This window comes from Salvia miltiorrhiza, chromosome 1 (genome assembly GCF_028751815.1).
Source record: "Salvia miltiorrhiza cultivar Shanhuang (shh) chromosome 1, IMPLAD_Smil_shh, whole genome shotgun sequence".
Taxonomy (NCBI): Eukaryota; Viridiplantae; Streptophyta; class Magnoliopsida; order Lamiales; family Lamiaceae; genus Salvia; species Salvia miltiorrhiza.
Window position 1 is genome coordinate 54,830,217 of NC_080387.1, and position 15,517 is coordinate 54,845,733.

The 15,517-nt window shown below is 36.5% G+C and overlaps 3 protein-coding genes across 4 annotated transcripts; 2 read left to right on the top strand and 1 right to left on the bottom strand.

The window, feature by feature from the left end:
* The first annotated feature begins 3,387 nt into the window (after positions 1-3,387).
* Positions 3,388-5,831, top strand: LOC130994292 (very-long-chain aldehyde decarbonylase GL1-9-like). The gene is made up of 3 exons (XM_057919342.1): positions 3,388-3,599; positions 4,059-4,386; positions 5,045-5,831. Exons 2-3 carry the CDS (start codon positions 4,156-4,158, stop codon positions 5,585-5,587), a joined length of 774 nt encoding a protein of 257 aa, XP_057775325.1. The 5' UTR covers positions 3,388-3,599; positions 4,059-4,155; the 3' UTR covers positions 5,588-5,831.
* A 1,086-nt stretch (positions 5,832-6,917) lies between these two features.
* LOC130993862 (pentatricopeptide repeat-containing protein At1g34160-like) lies at positions 6,918-8,806 on the bottom strand. Its single transcript, XM_057918901.1, has one exon. The coding sequence runs from the start codon at positions 8,726-8,728 to the stop codon at positions 7,004-7,006; it is 1,725 nt and encodes a 574-aa protein (XP_057774884.1). The 5' UTR covers positions 8,729-8,806; the 3' UTR covers positions 6,918-7,003.
* A 2,959-nt stretch (positions 8,807-11,765) lies between these two features.
* Positions 11,766-15,479, top strand: LOC130994395 (uncharacterized). Of its 2 annotated transcripts, none has more exons than XM_057919440.1 (9): positions 11,766-11,925; positions 12,042-12,101; positions 12,410-12,521; positions 12,620-12,698; positions 13,443-13,488; positions 14,205-14,314; positions 14,769-14,856; positions 15,209-15,305; positions 15,418-15,479. In XM_057919440.1, exons 1-7 carry the CDS (start codon positions 11,851-11,853, stop codon positions 14,770-14,772), a joined length of 486 nt encoding a protein of 161 aa, XP_057775423.1. In that variant the 5' UTR covers positions 11,766-11,850; the 3' UTR covers positions 14,773-14,856; positions 15,209-15,305; positions 15,418-15,479. The 2 variants fall into 2 exon arrangements, with proteins under 2 accessions (XP_057775423.1, XP_057775428.1); XM_057919445.1 differs by having other exon boundaries at positions 12,626-12,698.
* Positions 15,480-15,517: the final 38 nt, after the last annotated feature.

The following is a 15,517-nucleotide window of genomic DNA, read 5'->3' on the forward strand; positions in this document are numbered from 1 at the left end:
ACTACGGTTGAAAAATCAAAATAAAACCATATTTTGCAAACGAAAATATTTAAAAGAAAATTTGTAGTAAATTTATCATGAGAAAAAGAGGGATAAACAAAATTTCACCTTTTAAATAATTCAATTCTTTTCCCACATTTCCTACTTGACAATTACTCATTTCTCATTTACACTACAAATGAGAGATATTCCTACTTGACCATTACTCATTCCTCATTTACACTACAAATGAGAGATAATATATTATCTCTCATTTGTAGTGTAAATGAGGAATGAGTAATGGTCAAGTAGGAAATGTGGAAAAAAAAATGAATGATTTAGAGGGTGAAATTTTATTTATGCTTCATTTTCCCATGATAAAATTACAACCAAAGAGAACGCACCCTTACTATAAAAACTTCAATCGAGTTTTTAATTCCAACGGAAGAATATCTTCTTTTTTTCAAGGGCGAATTAATGGAAGAATATTTTAGTGTATGAATCATATTTTTATTAACCGGTTTTTTTGAAATTCAAATGGAAGAATTAATTTTTTTTAAAAAAACTATATAATCTGTGGGATGTTGTACGGATAGAGATATATATTACTCCATGACAACTGAATAATAGCTACAAGAAGTTCATTTGTCAACAGAAAAATTAAAAGTTAAGAAAAATACCTGCTAATTGACCTTGAATCTTAATTCTTAAGCTTCTTTTCTCTTCGTGGACTCTCCTTTTCATGGATGTATGATTCTACGTATTTGATATGAATATTTATGGATATTTGAAAAGTTGTTTTTCTTTTAAATTTTGAGGGGAAAAGTTGTTTTTCTTAGGATGCTATGAAAAGTTGTTTTCTTTTATTTTTTCGAGGGAAAAAGTTTTTTCTTTGGATGCTAAGATAATGTTTTTTTTATATCTGTAGTAACGTTTCATTTTCTGAATATAATTAAGGGATATGTACTTGTATTTTTAATAGCAATGATATACTTATATAAGTTGGTCATAGCCATATGTAAGTACACATTGTGTTAATTTGATAGTAACATTTAGAGCATCTGCATCGACTGGTTCATGCGGGTGGCTCGACTCTCGAGTCAGTTGATCCGATGAGTCAGTCGATGAAGTCTCCCCTAATTCGAAGTGAGGCTCGTTCCAACGAGTCGAGTTCAACGATTAAAAAAAAGCGTGTGTATTACATATGCCCAATTAAATAAATAAACAAATAACGATTGCAACAATACACTAATCAACTACTCTTTTGAGCCTTTTTTTTGTTTTTTTTTTTATAAATACCTTTTAAGTCTAACACAATTTTCACAACAAAAATCAAAGTTTTCCTCTTTATTCTCTCTCAATTTTTTCCTCCCATAGATTTCAATAATCCTGATTTCTTTTCTCCAAATTGGTGCGACAATCTATTCGGGTCATATTACCAACCGAACCTCACGACGATTAACTTGGACTTTACGATTACTATGTTATCGTAAGAAGCACTTGGGTATTGAGTATTTACTTAGACTTAGAACCGAATTCTTTGCAATGGATGGTTGTAATTTCGGAAAAAGAGTCCAATTTTTCTTACTCTTACATTGAATCATTCATATATGTGTAGATATAGCCAACACATAGAACATAGATTTTTTATAGATTCATTTGGTTCTTTTGAGTCTTGCTCGAGCCGGATGATAAAAAATTATCATGTCCGGTTCCGCGGGGGGATGGATCTATAAGAATTCACCTATCCCAATAACAAAAAAACCTGATTTGAATGATCCTGTATTAAGAGCTAAATTGGCTAAAGGCATGGGTCATAATTATTACGGAGAACCCGCATGGCCAAATGATCTTTTATATATTTTTCCAGTAGTAATTCTAGGGACTATTGCATGTAACGTAGGCTTAGCGGTTCTAGAACCATCAATGATTGGTGAACCGGCAGATCCGTTTGCAACCCCTTTGGAAATATTACCAGAATGGTATTTCTTTCCCGTATTTCAAATACTTCGTACAGTGCCCAATAAATTGTTGGGTGTTCTTTTAATGGTTTCAGTACCTGCGGGATTATTAACAGTACCTTTTTAGAGAATGTTAATAAATTCCAAAATCCATTTCGCCGTCCAGTAGCGACAACCGTCTTTTTGATTGGTACTGCAGTTGCCCTTTGGTTGGGTATTGGTGCAACATTACCTATTGATAAATCCCTAACTTTAGGTCTCTTTTAATTTGATTCAATTGTGAAATAACACGATGTGTGTATCTAGGGAATAGTCGCTTCAAAGCGAATTCTCCCTAGATACATCTATTTAAGAAAATTTTGAATTTCTTTCGAATATATGAATTGTGCTACAGATTCAAATCTTATATCTTAATTTAATTATCTTAATTAAACCCAATAGATTTAAAATTTCTTTTTTGGTAAAAAAATTGCGAAATGTTGTTCTAGAATGTCCAATATCCCTTTTACATCTCCCAGGCGAAAATGCTCAATTTTCATAAGATCTTCTTGACTCTTATTCATAAGGTCCAATAATGTATATATATTGGACCTTATAAGGCAATTATAAATTCTAGGAGACAATTCGGATTGATCAATAAAAATCGATTTCAATGCTATTTTGTTTTTTTGGACTTTATTCAATTTATCGTGAAAAGTAAAGGGGGATAAATGAACCCTATGTTGATTGTGCTCTAAAGGTAAGTTTTCTTCGTCCTTATATAAAAAGGGAATAAATAAATCAATCAAAGTCCGAGAGGCTTCATGAAGTGCTTCTTTCGGAGTTAAGCTGCCATTTGTCCATACAGAAGAAGGTCATGGCTCGGTCGAACCACACCGAGGCCGACAGCACTGAGAGTGAAGGGCAAGAAGGCGACGAGGGAAGAAGGCGAAAAAGCAGGCGTCATACTTACACATCCGAAGAAACCGATCTCATCGACTGTATTTGAATCGAGGAGGCGAACGATGTCATCTGTAGTGTCGACCAAAACGATAATACATATTGGGGGCAAGGGTAAATGTCATGGTGCCCGAGCCGTTCATCATTCGAAAAGTGAAATCTCATTTAGGCATGTCACTGCAGATGTGAAGCTTTGAAAGGTAACATGAATTGAAGTCAATGCAAAGTGGCCAAGTGGTTATATAGACGATATGATTCGGGAGAAGGTGCAAACCTTGTACACATACAAAAATAAGAGCGTTCTATTCATGTGGTGGAAGATGTATTTTTTTTCTTTTCGCAGAGACACGTATTATCAAGTTAAAATTTATAAATTTTAATTTAATGCTGTCGTCTTGCACTAATTTTTTTTACCTCTTTGATCCACGGAAAGACAATTTTTTTTTTTTACCCAGGGGTCAGGCAGGTCTTGTTTCCCATAAAAATAAAAAATGAAACTAATGTGAATAATAAAATGAAATGTAGATCAAATACAGACACAATCATTTTGTTTACTCGCTGACCATCATCTCTTTGCCTTTTTTCCCCAACGAATCTGTGCTAAAGAATCTCTCTCACAACTGTCTGTCATCGCCCTTAAAATATCTGCTTTCAAATCGCATTCTTCTACTTTGCATTCAACCATCTGTAATCCGCCTCATCTCTCTCACTCGCATTTCAGTAAGTACTTCAACTTCTCCACCATAATCCAAATCTGGAGTAATTTTTTTTAGTGGGCAAATACAGCAGCTGTAATGTAGTAGTAACTTAATCTCACTTTTCTCCCCTCAAAAAAAAAAAACTTAATCTCACTTTATTCAGATTGGGGATTTTGATTTCTAGTAAGGGTTTTGCTTCTATCGGCATATTTGTTGTGTTTTTCGCCGTTTATTTTTCTTCATGTTTGTGTGTGTGTGTAGCTCATTAGGAGCAGTTACCAAATCATAAAGTTGAATCATGAACTCGTGATCTTGTTTTTTTTTTTTTAATGGGATTTGACTGGCTATATGCATCAGCTGTGTGTAAATTAGCTCAGTTTCTCTATGAATTTGATTGCATATTATGCATATTGCGGAAGCATATTGATGGGCTTGGTGCTTGCTGGATTTTGTGTTGATGTTTGTTTGTATTCCTTTTCAGGGTGCATATGTTTTCCAGTATGTTTCTGTCCAGGTAGAAAACCTGAAAATTGTGACATAGGTGCTGGAGGAGATAAAATTTTGAAAACAGTTTAAAAATGGTGTTCTGGGAAGGATACGCGAGTGATGAAACAATGGGGACGTTTGCTCCGCTTGTGGTGTACTGGTTGTATGCTGGGTTTTATCAGCTCCTCCCTCGGTTAGATAAGTATAGGTTGCACACCACAACAGAAGAAAACGAGAAGAATTTGGTGCCGTTGGGATCTGTGATCAAGGGTGTTCTCCTTCAGCAATTTTTCCAGGCTGTTGTTGCTGAATTGCTCTTCTTGGTAAATCCATGACTTCTTTTGCACTGATATTGGAATTCCAAATTACTTCGCATTGGCACAAAGTTATGAGTATTTGGAAATTTTCATTTTATTTTTCTTCTTTTTTTTTATGCCAAAGCTTGCTAGTCCATTTGCAGATCGAACAGCTTGCTAAACGAACCCTTTGGGGGCATTTACTATTTAGGACTATATAGATAAAAATAGCATAGGCTAATCCACTGTTTACTAAGATGGACTAGAAACATGAGATATTCTAAAGCCCTTGATTATTTCTACAACTTGAGATAACTTGCTTGATTCATATCCAGTTGAAAGGGGGTAGGATTGTAGAAATCCTTGTGATGAAGATAAAAATACTCAATCATGTGTACCACTTGAGCAGTTACACTTCTATATCTTCCAATGTTGTGTCCCTTTATTTTTCAACTTCAGGAGTGTAAACTGTCTCCAAAGTTTTTTATGTCCATATGTATGAACGAGATCTAAGTGCATGTTACTCTGTTTCCTTTCTCATTATGTTATTGGTGCAACAATGCTATATTCTGCCGTATAGATCTATATAAAGCATAACCAGATGGTAGTGACTCATAGCATTAGTTGAAACATATTTGAATTCCTAAGTCATTTAAAACTTAACTTTCTATGCTTAGTGTTGCAGATAACTTCAAATGCAAGTTCTTCTGGGAACATTGTCCAACCCTCTCTTCCTGTTCAAGTCGTGCAATTTGTAATTGCTATGCTGGTTATGGATACATGGCAGTACTTTGTGCATCGGTACATGCACCAAAACAAGTTTCTCTACCGACACATACACTCTCAGCATCATAAATTAGTGGTCCCTTACGCCATCGGGGCTCTCTACAACCATCCGCTGGAAGGCCTTCTACTAGACACATTTGGTGGTGCTATATCCTTCCTCGTTTCTGGAATGACTGCACGCACTGCTGTTTTCTTCTTCTGTTTTGCTGTGATCAAGACCGTTGACGATCACTGTGGGCTCCGGCTGCCAGGCAATATCTTCCATCTACTTTTCCAGAACAACACCGCTTACCATGACATCCACCACCAGCTCCAAGGTACGAAATTCAACTATTCTCAACCGTTCTTCCCCTTATGGGACAAACTGCTTGGGACGTACGTGCCATATACACTAGTAAAGCGGCCCGAAGGAGGTTATGAGGCGAGGCTGAAAAGAGATTAGTTGCTGACCTTTTTGTTGTGCCACTCTCAAAGGAGAAGCTTAGGTTCTTCAGTAGGAGCTCTGTATGTTTTCAAAGAGAGTGAAAAGTCATCTGTAGCTTATTATTTTGTTAATTTTTTCCCCCAAGTGACAGTGGGTAACCTAGTTTATTTGCTAAATTTCCTTCATCATTGATACAATTCATATGTATTATTCAACAGTAATGATCTTCTGGCTTCTGGTGTGCAGATTTGCTCCCTACTCAGTGATTTCTCGGTCGATTTTAGTCACTGTTTCCTCTGTTTTTTCGAGCAGTATTTGTCTGATTTCAACAAGTTCGCTAGTTTTTAGGCTTAATTCTCCCTACTACTACATGTTATCATTACCTCCAAATTTCTTCTGTTTTTGGTTGTGATGAGAAATAATGGTTTAAACATAATTGTTATGCATCAATTTTTTTATATACTAGTATTTTTTTATTAATCTTGCATGTTTATTTGGTTTTTTAAAAGGGATAATATCATGTAAATTATTGAACTTTAATCAAATTTTAAAGGGGTTTTGGAAAATAAAATTCCGAACTATTTTGAATTTGCAATTTTAACGTGATTTTTGAAGTGTTGCAAATTAAATCACCACCTTTTCAATTTTTGCAATTTCGTCCTCTTAATTTTTTTCGATCGTCGGATTGTTGAATTGGAGTTTACGTGGATTAGTTTGCCACGTAATATTCATATTTACAACATTGTTTTCTATAAAATTGTTCAATATTGAAAATTATGGTGCAAATACATGATACAATTCATTTATAATTTGGAGACATTTTTAAATGAAATTGCACGAAACGGCGTCATTTAAGCCTAAAAAATGATGTTTTTACTAATTTACGTAAGCTCTAATTCAATAATCTGGCAACCGAAAAAACATTGAGAGGGTGAAATTGCAAAAATTGAAAAGATGGTGATTTAATTAGTCACACTTCAAAATTCAAATTACAAATTCAAAATAATTTTTGATTTTATTTGTCAAACCCTCAATTTTAACAGGATTACGGACCTATTTACTTATCAAAATATTGTCGTTCTCAATTGAAATTGCTCAAAATTATCTGAAATTAATATTGTCGTCCACGTCAGCATTAAATTAGATCATGATCCAACTTATTAGGAAATTCAGATAAATTTAAAAGTTCAATAATTATTAGATTTTAAAGTTGATGTGCAAAACCAATTCAATAGTTTACGAACTGTCCATTTATAAAATCCAAAACTTCGTCAATATGCACCAATTTTCAAGATCAAAATCCTCCATAATCTTTCTACCTACAACTATAAATAGAAGAGTTAACGAATTTGAGAGGATAAAACTCAGCCATACATAATCACTCAGAATCAACTGCACTCAAACAAATATGACTATATCAAGAAATTTATGATCTCACCAAAAATCTTTACAAGAACAAGAGCCCTCCTTGAATCTGTGGAATCTCGTGCGATCCCTCACAATAATCTCTGTATCATACAATTTGGAAACAAGCTTCATCACCACATGGCAATCCCCACATATCCTAAGATTCTTATTAATGCTAATCACACTCCCCTCCTTTCCACTGATCAAACCAAAGGCCAAAGCCAATTTCTCACTGTGATAACACAACGCATTCTCCTTCTCTTCATTCTCTATATCATGCAACACATAGTTAGTTTCCGCCTCATACCCAAATTCTCTAATTCTACAAGTAATCTCTTCCACTTTCCCATATATCTCTCTCCAATTTGGATGGCTTTTGTCGCCATTGTAGAACTGGAATATGGCACCATTCATCTCAATGTAGCTGAACCCGGGCACCTTCTTGACCTTCTTCTTCCTCATCGCCTCCCTCACCCTCCCCACGTCGCCCCACCTCGAATGTGCAGCGTACACGTTCGACAGCAGCACAAAGTCCCCACACGCGCTCGACCCCATCTCCGCGAGCCTCCTTGATGCCATCTCCGCCATCTCCACGTTCCCGTGCGTCTTTGCAGCGCCTAGGAGGGTCTGCCACAGCACGGCATCCGGTGGCATGGGCATGGACTCGGCGATGTCGAACGCCTTCTCCAATCTCCCCGCTCGCCCCAGCAGATCCACCACGCTCCCGTAGTGCTTCATGTTCCCCCTCACGCCGTGGTCCTCCATGGATTCGAAGAGGCGCAGCCCTTCCTCCACCATCCCTGAATGGTTGCAGGCACACAATGCTGCCAAGAAAGTGACATCATCCGGCGCCGCCCCTGCCCCGCCCATGCGGCTCAAGAGCTCCATTGCTTTCTCTCCGTCGCCGTCCATTGCAAACGCCATGATCATCGTGTTCCATGTGATTATGCTTTTGCAACACCTCATGCCCTCGAAGACGCTATACGCCTTCTCTACCATCCCGCATTTCGCGTACATGTCAATCACGGCATTGCACACAATCACATTCTCATCAAATCGGTTAATTTTTATGTAATCACACACTCTTTCTCCCTCTCCGATGGCCCCAAGCTGAGCGCACGCGGCCAGCGCGCCTAAGACAGTGACCTCGTTCGGCATCATATTCGATTGAGTCATCTTATCAAACAGCTTCAGCGCTTCATGCGGCTGATTCCCCTGCGCCAGCCCAGAGATCAAGGCGTTCCAGCTCGCGATATCCCTCTTAGTCATTTTATCAAACACCTTGCACGCGCTATCCAAATCCCCAAATTTGGCGTAGGCGTCGAGCAGCGTGGTCTGCAGGAGAACATCCGCGTCGAACCCTAATTTCAGCACGTGTGCGTGCATCTGGAAGGACTCGATCGGGGCTAATGCGCGGGCGCAGGCCTTGAGGAAGAAGGAGCAGGTGAGGGCGTCGGATTTGCAGGTGGCGCGCGACATGAGGAGGTAACATGTGATTGCGTTGATGGGGTGGTGGCTCTGCGCGTGGCCGCGGATGAGGGCGTTCCAGTCGTTGGTCAGGGGGGTGGGGACGGAGCGGAAGATGGCGGCGCTGTAGGGCAGGGTGGCGGCGGAGGAGGTGGCGCAGAAGTCGATGAACTTGGAGCGGGAGTAGTGGAGGCGGAAGAGGCCGGTGACGAGGAGGTGGGCGTGGAGCTGCCGGATTTGGGGGAAGGAGGTGCATTTCTGCAAGATCGATTCGACGTAGGCCATTAATGCCCATTTAAATTTTGCCAGACAATACTTTTTGTAACCACCTCTGCAGAAAATGATGAACACACTCTAGTTTTTTACTGCTGTAATTTGACTACATTTATTTAATAGTAGCAAATTTTTATTTAATGAGTTATTCACGTATACATACATAATCGTTCAAAAAATATAATTTTTTTTAAATTTAAATACATGAATTTAATATTCATTTTATTTTCCCGCGACAAACAACTTGTCATCACATCAAACTTGATCTGGGTTACACATGACATATTATAGTATGTGACATAAAATAACATCGTATCATTAAATATAAAATAATATCGTCATTTTTTATAAAATTGAACTAGTTGTAATTATATTTAAAATTTAGAACGATGACATTAAAAACAAGTTGGAGTTGCGTCGTTTTGATCATTAGCTGATTTAACCACGTTGACAGTTCCGAGTCTTCCCACGGACACATAAATACTAATTGGGAGGAAAATAATTTTGTGGAGAAAATTAGATTACCACTAAATTTGTGTATTTTAATTTTTAAAAATAATGGAAAAATATTTTTAAAAAATGTTTAAAATTCGTGGCTTTACCCATAAATAACTTAACTTTAATTAGGAATAAATTTTCATTTATATATTGATTTTTTCTTCATTATTAGTATACTGTTGTATTGAATTATGACATAATGAACCCCTCCAAAAATAAATTACTAATGAGAGCATTATTTAATATAAAATTTTGCGTAAATCCATATTGCGTTTTGGTACATACATAAGTATGATTTTGTGAGAATTAATTAACATCTTTCCCTGATTTTGCATAAGAAGATATAAGAAGATACCTATTCTAGCGTATGGTGGGATCCCCTCTCAATTCACAATATAATTAACAAATTAATTTATTAGAATAATTTAGAGCACCTCCAATGAGAGCCGGTCTTGACAAAAATAGGGCTCGGGACGAAACACCAAGAATGAGCCCTCTATTTACCATTATAAAAATATATTATAACAGTTATATACAAATGCAATATATTATACTCCCTCCGTCCGCCAACAGTGGACCATTTTGGCTGGGCACGAGATTTAATAAAATTGGTGATAATTTTGATATAGTGGAAAAAGGGTCCCACCATTTTATAAGATGTGTGGTTGAGATTGAGGGGGGTGTATTCGTTGTGGAATTTGATGAATTTCTATGGATTTTAAAAGTCTGGGTGTATTCGTTCAAGACTTTTAAAAGTCTGCAGAAATCTGGGTGTATTCGTTCAAGACTTTTAAAAGTCCATATAAATCTGGGTGTATTTGTTCAAGACTTTTTAAAATCCATACAAATTTAGGTGTATTCGTTATTCCATTGACTTAAAATCCGGAATGACTTTCATGGATTTCATCCAAAAAATACACACGACGAAATCCGGCCAAGAACCACGAGAATTGAAATCTATTGAGTTTTAAGCGAGCGCTGAGTTCCAGCGCCCACGGCCAAGAAGCCAGCGAGCGCCGGAACTCAGCACTCGCTGGAACCCACTTATTCCACTTATTCCCAACGCTCGCTGGAACCCAGCGGTCGCTGGGTTTTCAGCGGTGTTGGGACTCCGCAGGCGTTGGTTTCATGGAATTCAATTCCAAAATTATCCCGTAAAGCCTTCGAAAATCAGTGAAAATCGGGGTGAAATCCAACCACGAATTCTTTGAAAGTCGTCTGGAATCTATGTGAATTCCATGGAATTTAAATTCCATGGACTTTTTAAAGTCTTTGGAAATCCACAACGAATACACCCCCTGAATTTGAGGTGGTTTTTTTGTAAATAAAGAGTGTTTGTAAGGATAAAAGATTATAGTGGATGGTGGGACTATTTCTATAAAAGGAAAGTGGTATACTCTTTACGGACACCCGATATAGTAAAAGTGGTCCACTTTTGGTGGACGGAGGGAGTATTAATTATATAAAATAATTTTTTCTATTTTTTTTTACTTGTAAAGTTATTTATAATATTATTTGTTTCAAAAAAAATTATAACATCATTTTCAAAACAAAAAATTGTCAAACCATTAGCATTTGAATTTTTTATTTTAAAAATATTGGGCTCTCTAAAAAAATATTTTAATTAAGTGGATATAATTTTTTGGACCCAAATAAAAATATATATATATATAATTTTTTTGGTTCAAATAATTCATATATAATTAAAAGAGTATAATATATAAGGCCCTTAGAATCATGGGCTCTGGCGGTCGCCTATGATGGCCCATGTCCAGGGTCGGCCCTGCCTCCAATGAGAATTTGTTGAAAGTTCAATAATTTATATGCAATTAACCTAAATAAATATAACCAAATTATTTTGCCAACGAAGAGAAATTGATTTTATTTCTTTTATTTTTTTTTATTTTTGGGGAAGGGGGAGAGGTGATGTTTGAACCTTGGACCTCATTGTTCGTAGATAGGAATTCACACTGTTTGGTGTCCCCTTGAGGACACGAATTATCGAAAAGGATTTGATAATCACTTTATATTCTTGTACGTGACTTAAATTGTTTGAGTTATAGATTATATTAAATATATATCAAATAGATTTAGTGTAATATATAATGAATTAATTATATATTCTTAAAAATATATAATAAAGTATACTTACTACGTCCGCAATATCGTTTTCACTTCCATTTATAGTTATATGGTCCACATAACACTTTATTCTCTTAACCTTATATTTTCATCAAAATAATGTCTTTATTGTGTGGCCCAAACTCCACTCACTACAATATACACTATTATCTACTATTATCAACCACTTTCTTAAAACTCGCGTCGTCTACAATGTGAAAATGATATAACAGACGGAGGGAGTATAATTTATAAAGAGTCAACTTTTGAGATAGCTATATTGAGCAATGAAACTCAATATTTGACACTTATATTTTAAAAACATAAATTTCAGTTACTTCTTATAATTTGTATTATTTTTAATTTGGACGGATCGGATTGGATCGGATCGGATTGGATGCGCGTGTTCGATGGAGTACTAGAAAAAAAAGAAGTTTATTTTGTTTAATCTTAAATGAAATTACAGCGACCCCATTTCAAACATTTGGTCTGCAACCCTGTCCACGCCAACGCAAATGGAAGGAAACCCCAACATCGAACTCGTCAACTCGCTGCAAGCTCAAATGGAATCTCTCCGAGAAAGGATAAACGTATTCAATTCAGTCGCAGCGTCTTTCTCTTATTCAACTCGTAGTCCAGTGATTGTCAATAATACCAAAAAAGTCTTCCAACTTATATCTTTTGTTGTTGATTTCTGGAATTACAGCAACTAGAGACCGAGAATGCTAAGCTCTCTCGTCAGCTCTCCGTTTGCGTCTGCCAGAAGGTAACCTCCGCGTATGCTCTTACAGTCGTATATCTGTATCAATTTGTTATGTAATCACGCATTACAGAGTAGAATGCAGTTGTTTGGAGTCCCTATGTAGTCGATAGGAATGGAAACATTCATGCTGAATCATAAACACCTGAATGATACTGTGTAAGATTTACAGCAGCATTCAGTATATAAGAAAGTATTGAAAATTATACACTCTGCCTATTCACATGACTCTGGATTATTGAAGAATGGTTCAGGATGTCTAGGTTCTAAGCTAATGACTGGAATGTGCCTCAACACGTAGTTTTCTGGTGCAGATTGCAGTGAGTGATAAAACTCCTGTAGACTGCAGTAGTTCAATTGGGGAAATGGAGATGCTGAAATTGGATGAAATCGGTTTGCTAAACAGATCAAAAGATAAAGAACCAGGTCATCGTCATACTCTGGTGTCTGGAGATAGGAACTGTTTGCAACCTTCATTTTAGTGTAGTGGAGTTGATTTTATTTCCTTTATTCTATTCTGTCAGCTGCAGGCGGCAATGCGATGGCCTTGCATCATTTACCGAAGCGATATGTTGCTTTAAAAGTTATGTATTTTGGCCAGAGGTACACATTCAGAAATGCCTTGTGATTCATTTATTTAGGTGTTTTTTATTTTCATTATGAGATGAAATGAAATCAGGGAAGCTGTTTCTGACTGACAGCCCGTGATTGTGAGAATATGCTAGTAATATAAGAGACTTCTTCCTCAGTTTATTATGGACAAAGGATATGCTAAAGAGTAAAGATCATAACTTCAGTCCAATGAGCTTTTAAAAAAAAAAAAAAATTATTATTGTAGTTTTGAGGAGGGGTCAAATTTCATTTTTTTTTAGTTGAGGGATGAGGGAATTGGGATTCTTACCCTGGTCACTCACTGACTCACCCTTACAAAGGGGAGGAATACCCCTGAGTTACAATGCTCAGGTGAGGGGTCTAAAGTGATTGATTAGATAGTCATTGACGAAATTCAAAAGGAAACAAAGTCAAGAAAATAAAATATAATCATTGGATGAACCGGTATTCAAATTCAAGACACTATTATTAAACAATTGTCTTGATGCACTGGACTTTTATCTTAGATATGCTTTACAGGTTTGGGGTTTCATCATGAGTTGACTCCTTACATGAATGAATATCATTATAGCAACAAAACCCATGCATGAACCAATTCCAGTCTGGTGATCTATTATTTGACTTGACCTGAGCTTTGGAAAATCTTGTATCAAAAGGGCTATTCAATTTATAAGTGTTACCTGAGTGAATAGTCTTGCTTTCTGTATGGTGATAAACTGTTGCATTATGCATTAGATTTTACGGTTTTGCTTCAGAGGCACAGATGGATCCAACAATAGAGGTGAGCTTTCCCCCTTCTTTCTCTTTTTTTTCTGTCTCACATATGTTCAGATGCAAAAGATATCTTCCTTTTATCTACGATCTATAATTGGAATTTGGAAGCTGAGATGACTATTGCCTTATTGGTCTAGGTTTATCACTAGTAGCATTATATACCTTAGTTTGCTGCTTTGCTGGTCAGTTAACTGCTTGCCCTGTTAGTTACTTGATCAAGTGTGCTTACTAAAAACCCGAACCATGTATTGTTCTTATGTGTCCAGATTTAGATTTCAAGGTATATTACCCAGAGTTCAACTTTTGAGTTCATTTTCTAGTGTAGTGTTCTTGATGATGCAACAATGTTGTAGTGCATGGTGATTTTGAATGTCATTTGTCTTATGAAGTATACATTAGAAAATACCTTCTTGATGTAATGGCATGTAAATTGTGTCTTGTATTGATCATTGTTAGAATTATATGGGTTCTTATGGGCTTTAGTTAGTATTGTATATGGGCTTTATAGCTTTCCTATTATAGATAGATCTCTTGTGTATATATATGCAGTTGGTGTAGAGGAATAAATACAGAAAATTTACCCCAATTATGTTTTACGTTGCTATCTTACAATCATGCAAGCAGAGAGATTGGCTGTTGTCTGATTCAGATTTTTTGCTGAGATTCTATACCTAACTGTTATGGTAGAGAAGATATGAAATAAGCTTTCTTACAATAATGCAGTCAGAAATTTTTAAGGCCCTTCACAAGACAAGGTTAGTATCTGGTGATAGGAAGGAATTGCAATACTCAAGATGTGGCAGAACTGACAAGGGAGTTCGTCTGTTGGCCAAGTAAGTGTATGCATCTGACTTAAGATGAGGTTCTTAACCTTCAATTCTAACTGTTCTATCTGCTCACAATTTCTATTTAGAGTATCTCAGTTCCACAAACAAGACTTGAGATAGCACACGACCTAAATATTATCATACTTACTAAGAGGATAGCAGATTACAAATGGATAATCACATCAGTTCCGGCAACAGTTTCATAAGTAGCGTTTGTTTTTTCTATTTTGTTATATTCCTCTTACAGATATGGAGACCTATACTAACAATTACAACCTCATGATGGTTTATCCCCCTATAGCCTCTCTCTATCTCTCTCTCTCTCACACACACACACACACGCGCGCGCGCGCGCGCGCGCTCGCTCGCTTATGTTACTTCTTTCCTAGTGCATTTGTGTCTGCTAAAATTACCTTGAATATTGTTAGAATTCAGTGCTAAACAGATCTGGTTGATGCAGGTAATCTCTCTATTTCTACGATCAAATCTTAAAAAAACACCAGCGAGCAACGGATATTCTGTAGAAAGCTTTGCTGAGGAATCATGTGGTATGATTAACAATTATTAATGTCATATTCCTTTAGTTAAGTACTTAGTACTCTCATAAACATCTTCAGGTGTAATAAGAAGGAAAAAAAATCCCTGGGGATCACAATGATGGTTACTGAGTTCATTTTTGCATTTTTAGCAATTTTGTACTGTGTATATGTAAAAATTGTTGACGTATGAGATGGCATCTTTTTGCTAGTTTTGATAATATTGAAGTGTTGGCTCTTTAAAAATCTTGTGCCCCATATAGGAATGTTAAGTTCACTTTGTCTGGTACAATTACCGAATTACGTTCTCCTTTTTAATTCTACTCAATCTCTGTACATGATATATATTCTTTCTTCTTGACAGATGGAGAAATAGATTATGTAAAGATACTAAATAGAGCTCTTCCTAATGATATTAGAATTATTGGATGGTCACCTGCTCCAACTGATTTCAGTGCAAGGTATTTGATTTCTCGTAACCTTCTTCCTATTCCTTTGCTGATGGGATCCTTATAGCTTTTCTCAAGTAAGAGAAATAAGTTTCAGTGGGATAATAATATGCTATAAATGCAGGTTCAGTTGTTTGAGCAGGGAATACAAGTACTTCTTTTGGAGAGAAAATTTAAATATCATGGTATGCATCTGCTTGTTTATAATTAAGAGGGCGTTGGCT

Excerpts from the sequence above, each read along its gene's own strand:
- LOC130993862 (XM_057918901.1), bottom strand. The coding sequence starts at position 8,728 with ATGGCCTACGTCGAATCGATCTTGCAGAAATGCACCTCCTTCCCCCAA.
- LOC130994395 (XM_057919440.1), top strand. The coding sequence starts at position 11,851 with ATGGAAGGAAACCCCAACATCGAACTCGTCAACTCGCTGCAAGCTCAA. Across the intron at positions 12,102-12,409 it reads CCGTTTGCGTCTGCCAGAAG|ATTGCAGTGAGTGATAAAAC; the intron begins GTAACCTCCGCG and ends TTTCTGGTGCAG. Across the intron at positions 12,699-13,442 it reads GTTATGTATTTTGGCCAGAG|ATTTTACGGTTTTGCTTCAG; the intron begins GTACACATTCAG and ends ATTATGCATTAG.
- LOC130994292 (XM_057919342.1), top strand. The coding sequence starts at position 4,156 with ATGGTGTTCTGGGAAGGATACGCGAGTGATGAAACAATGGGGACGTTT. Across the intron at positions 4,387-5,044 it reads TTGCTGAATTGCTCTTCTTG|ATAACTTCAAATGCAAGTTC; the intron begins GTAAATCCATGA and ends TTAGTGTTGCAG.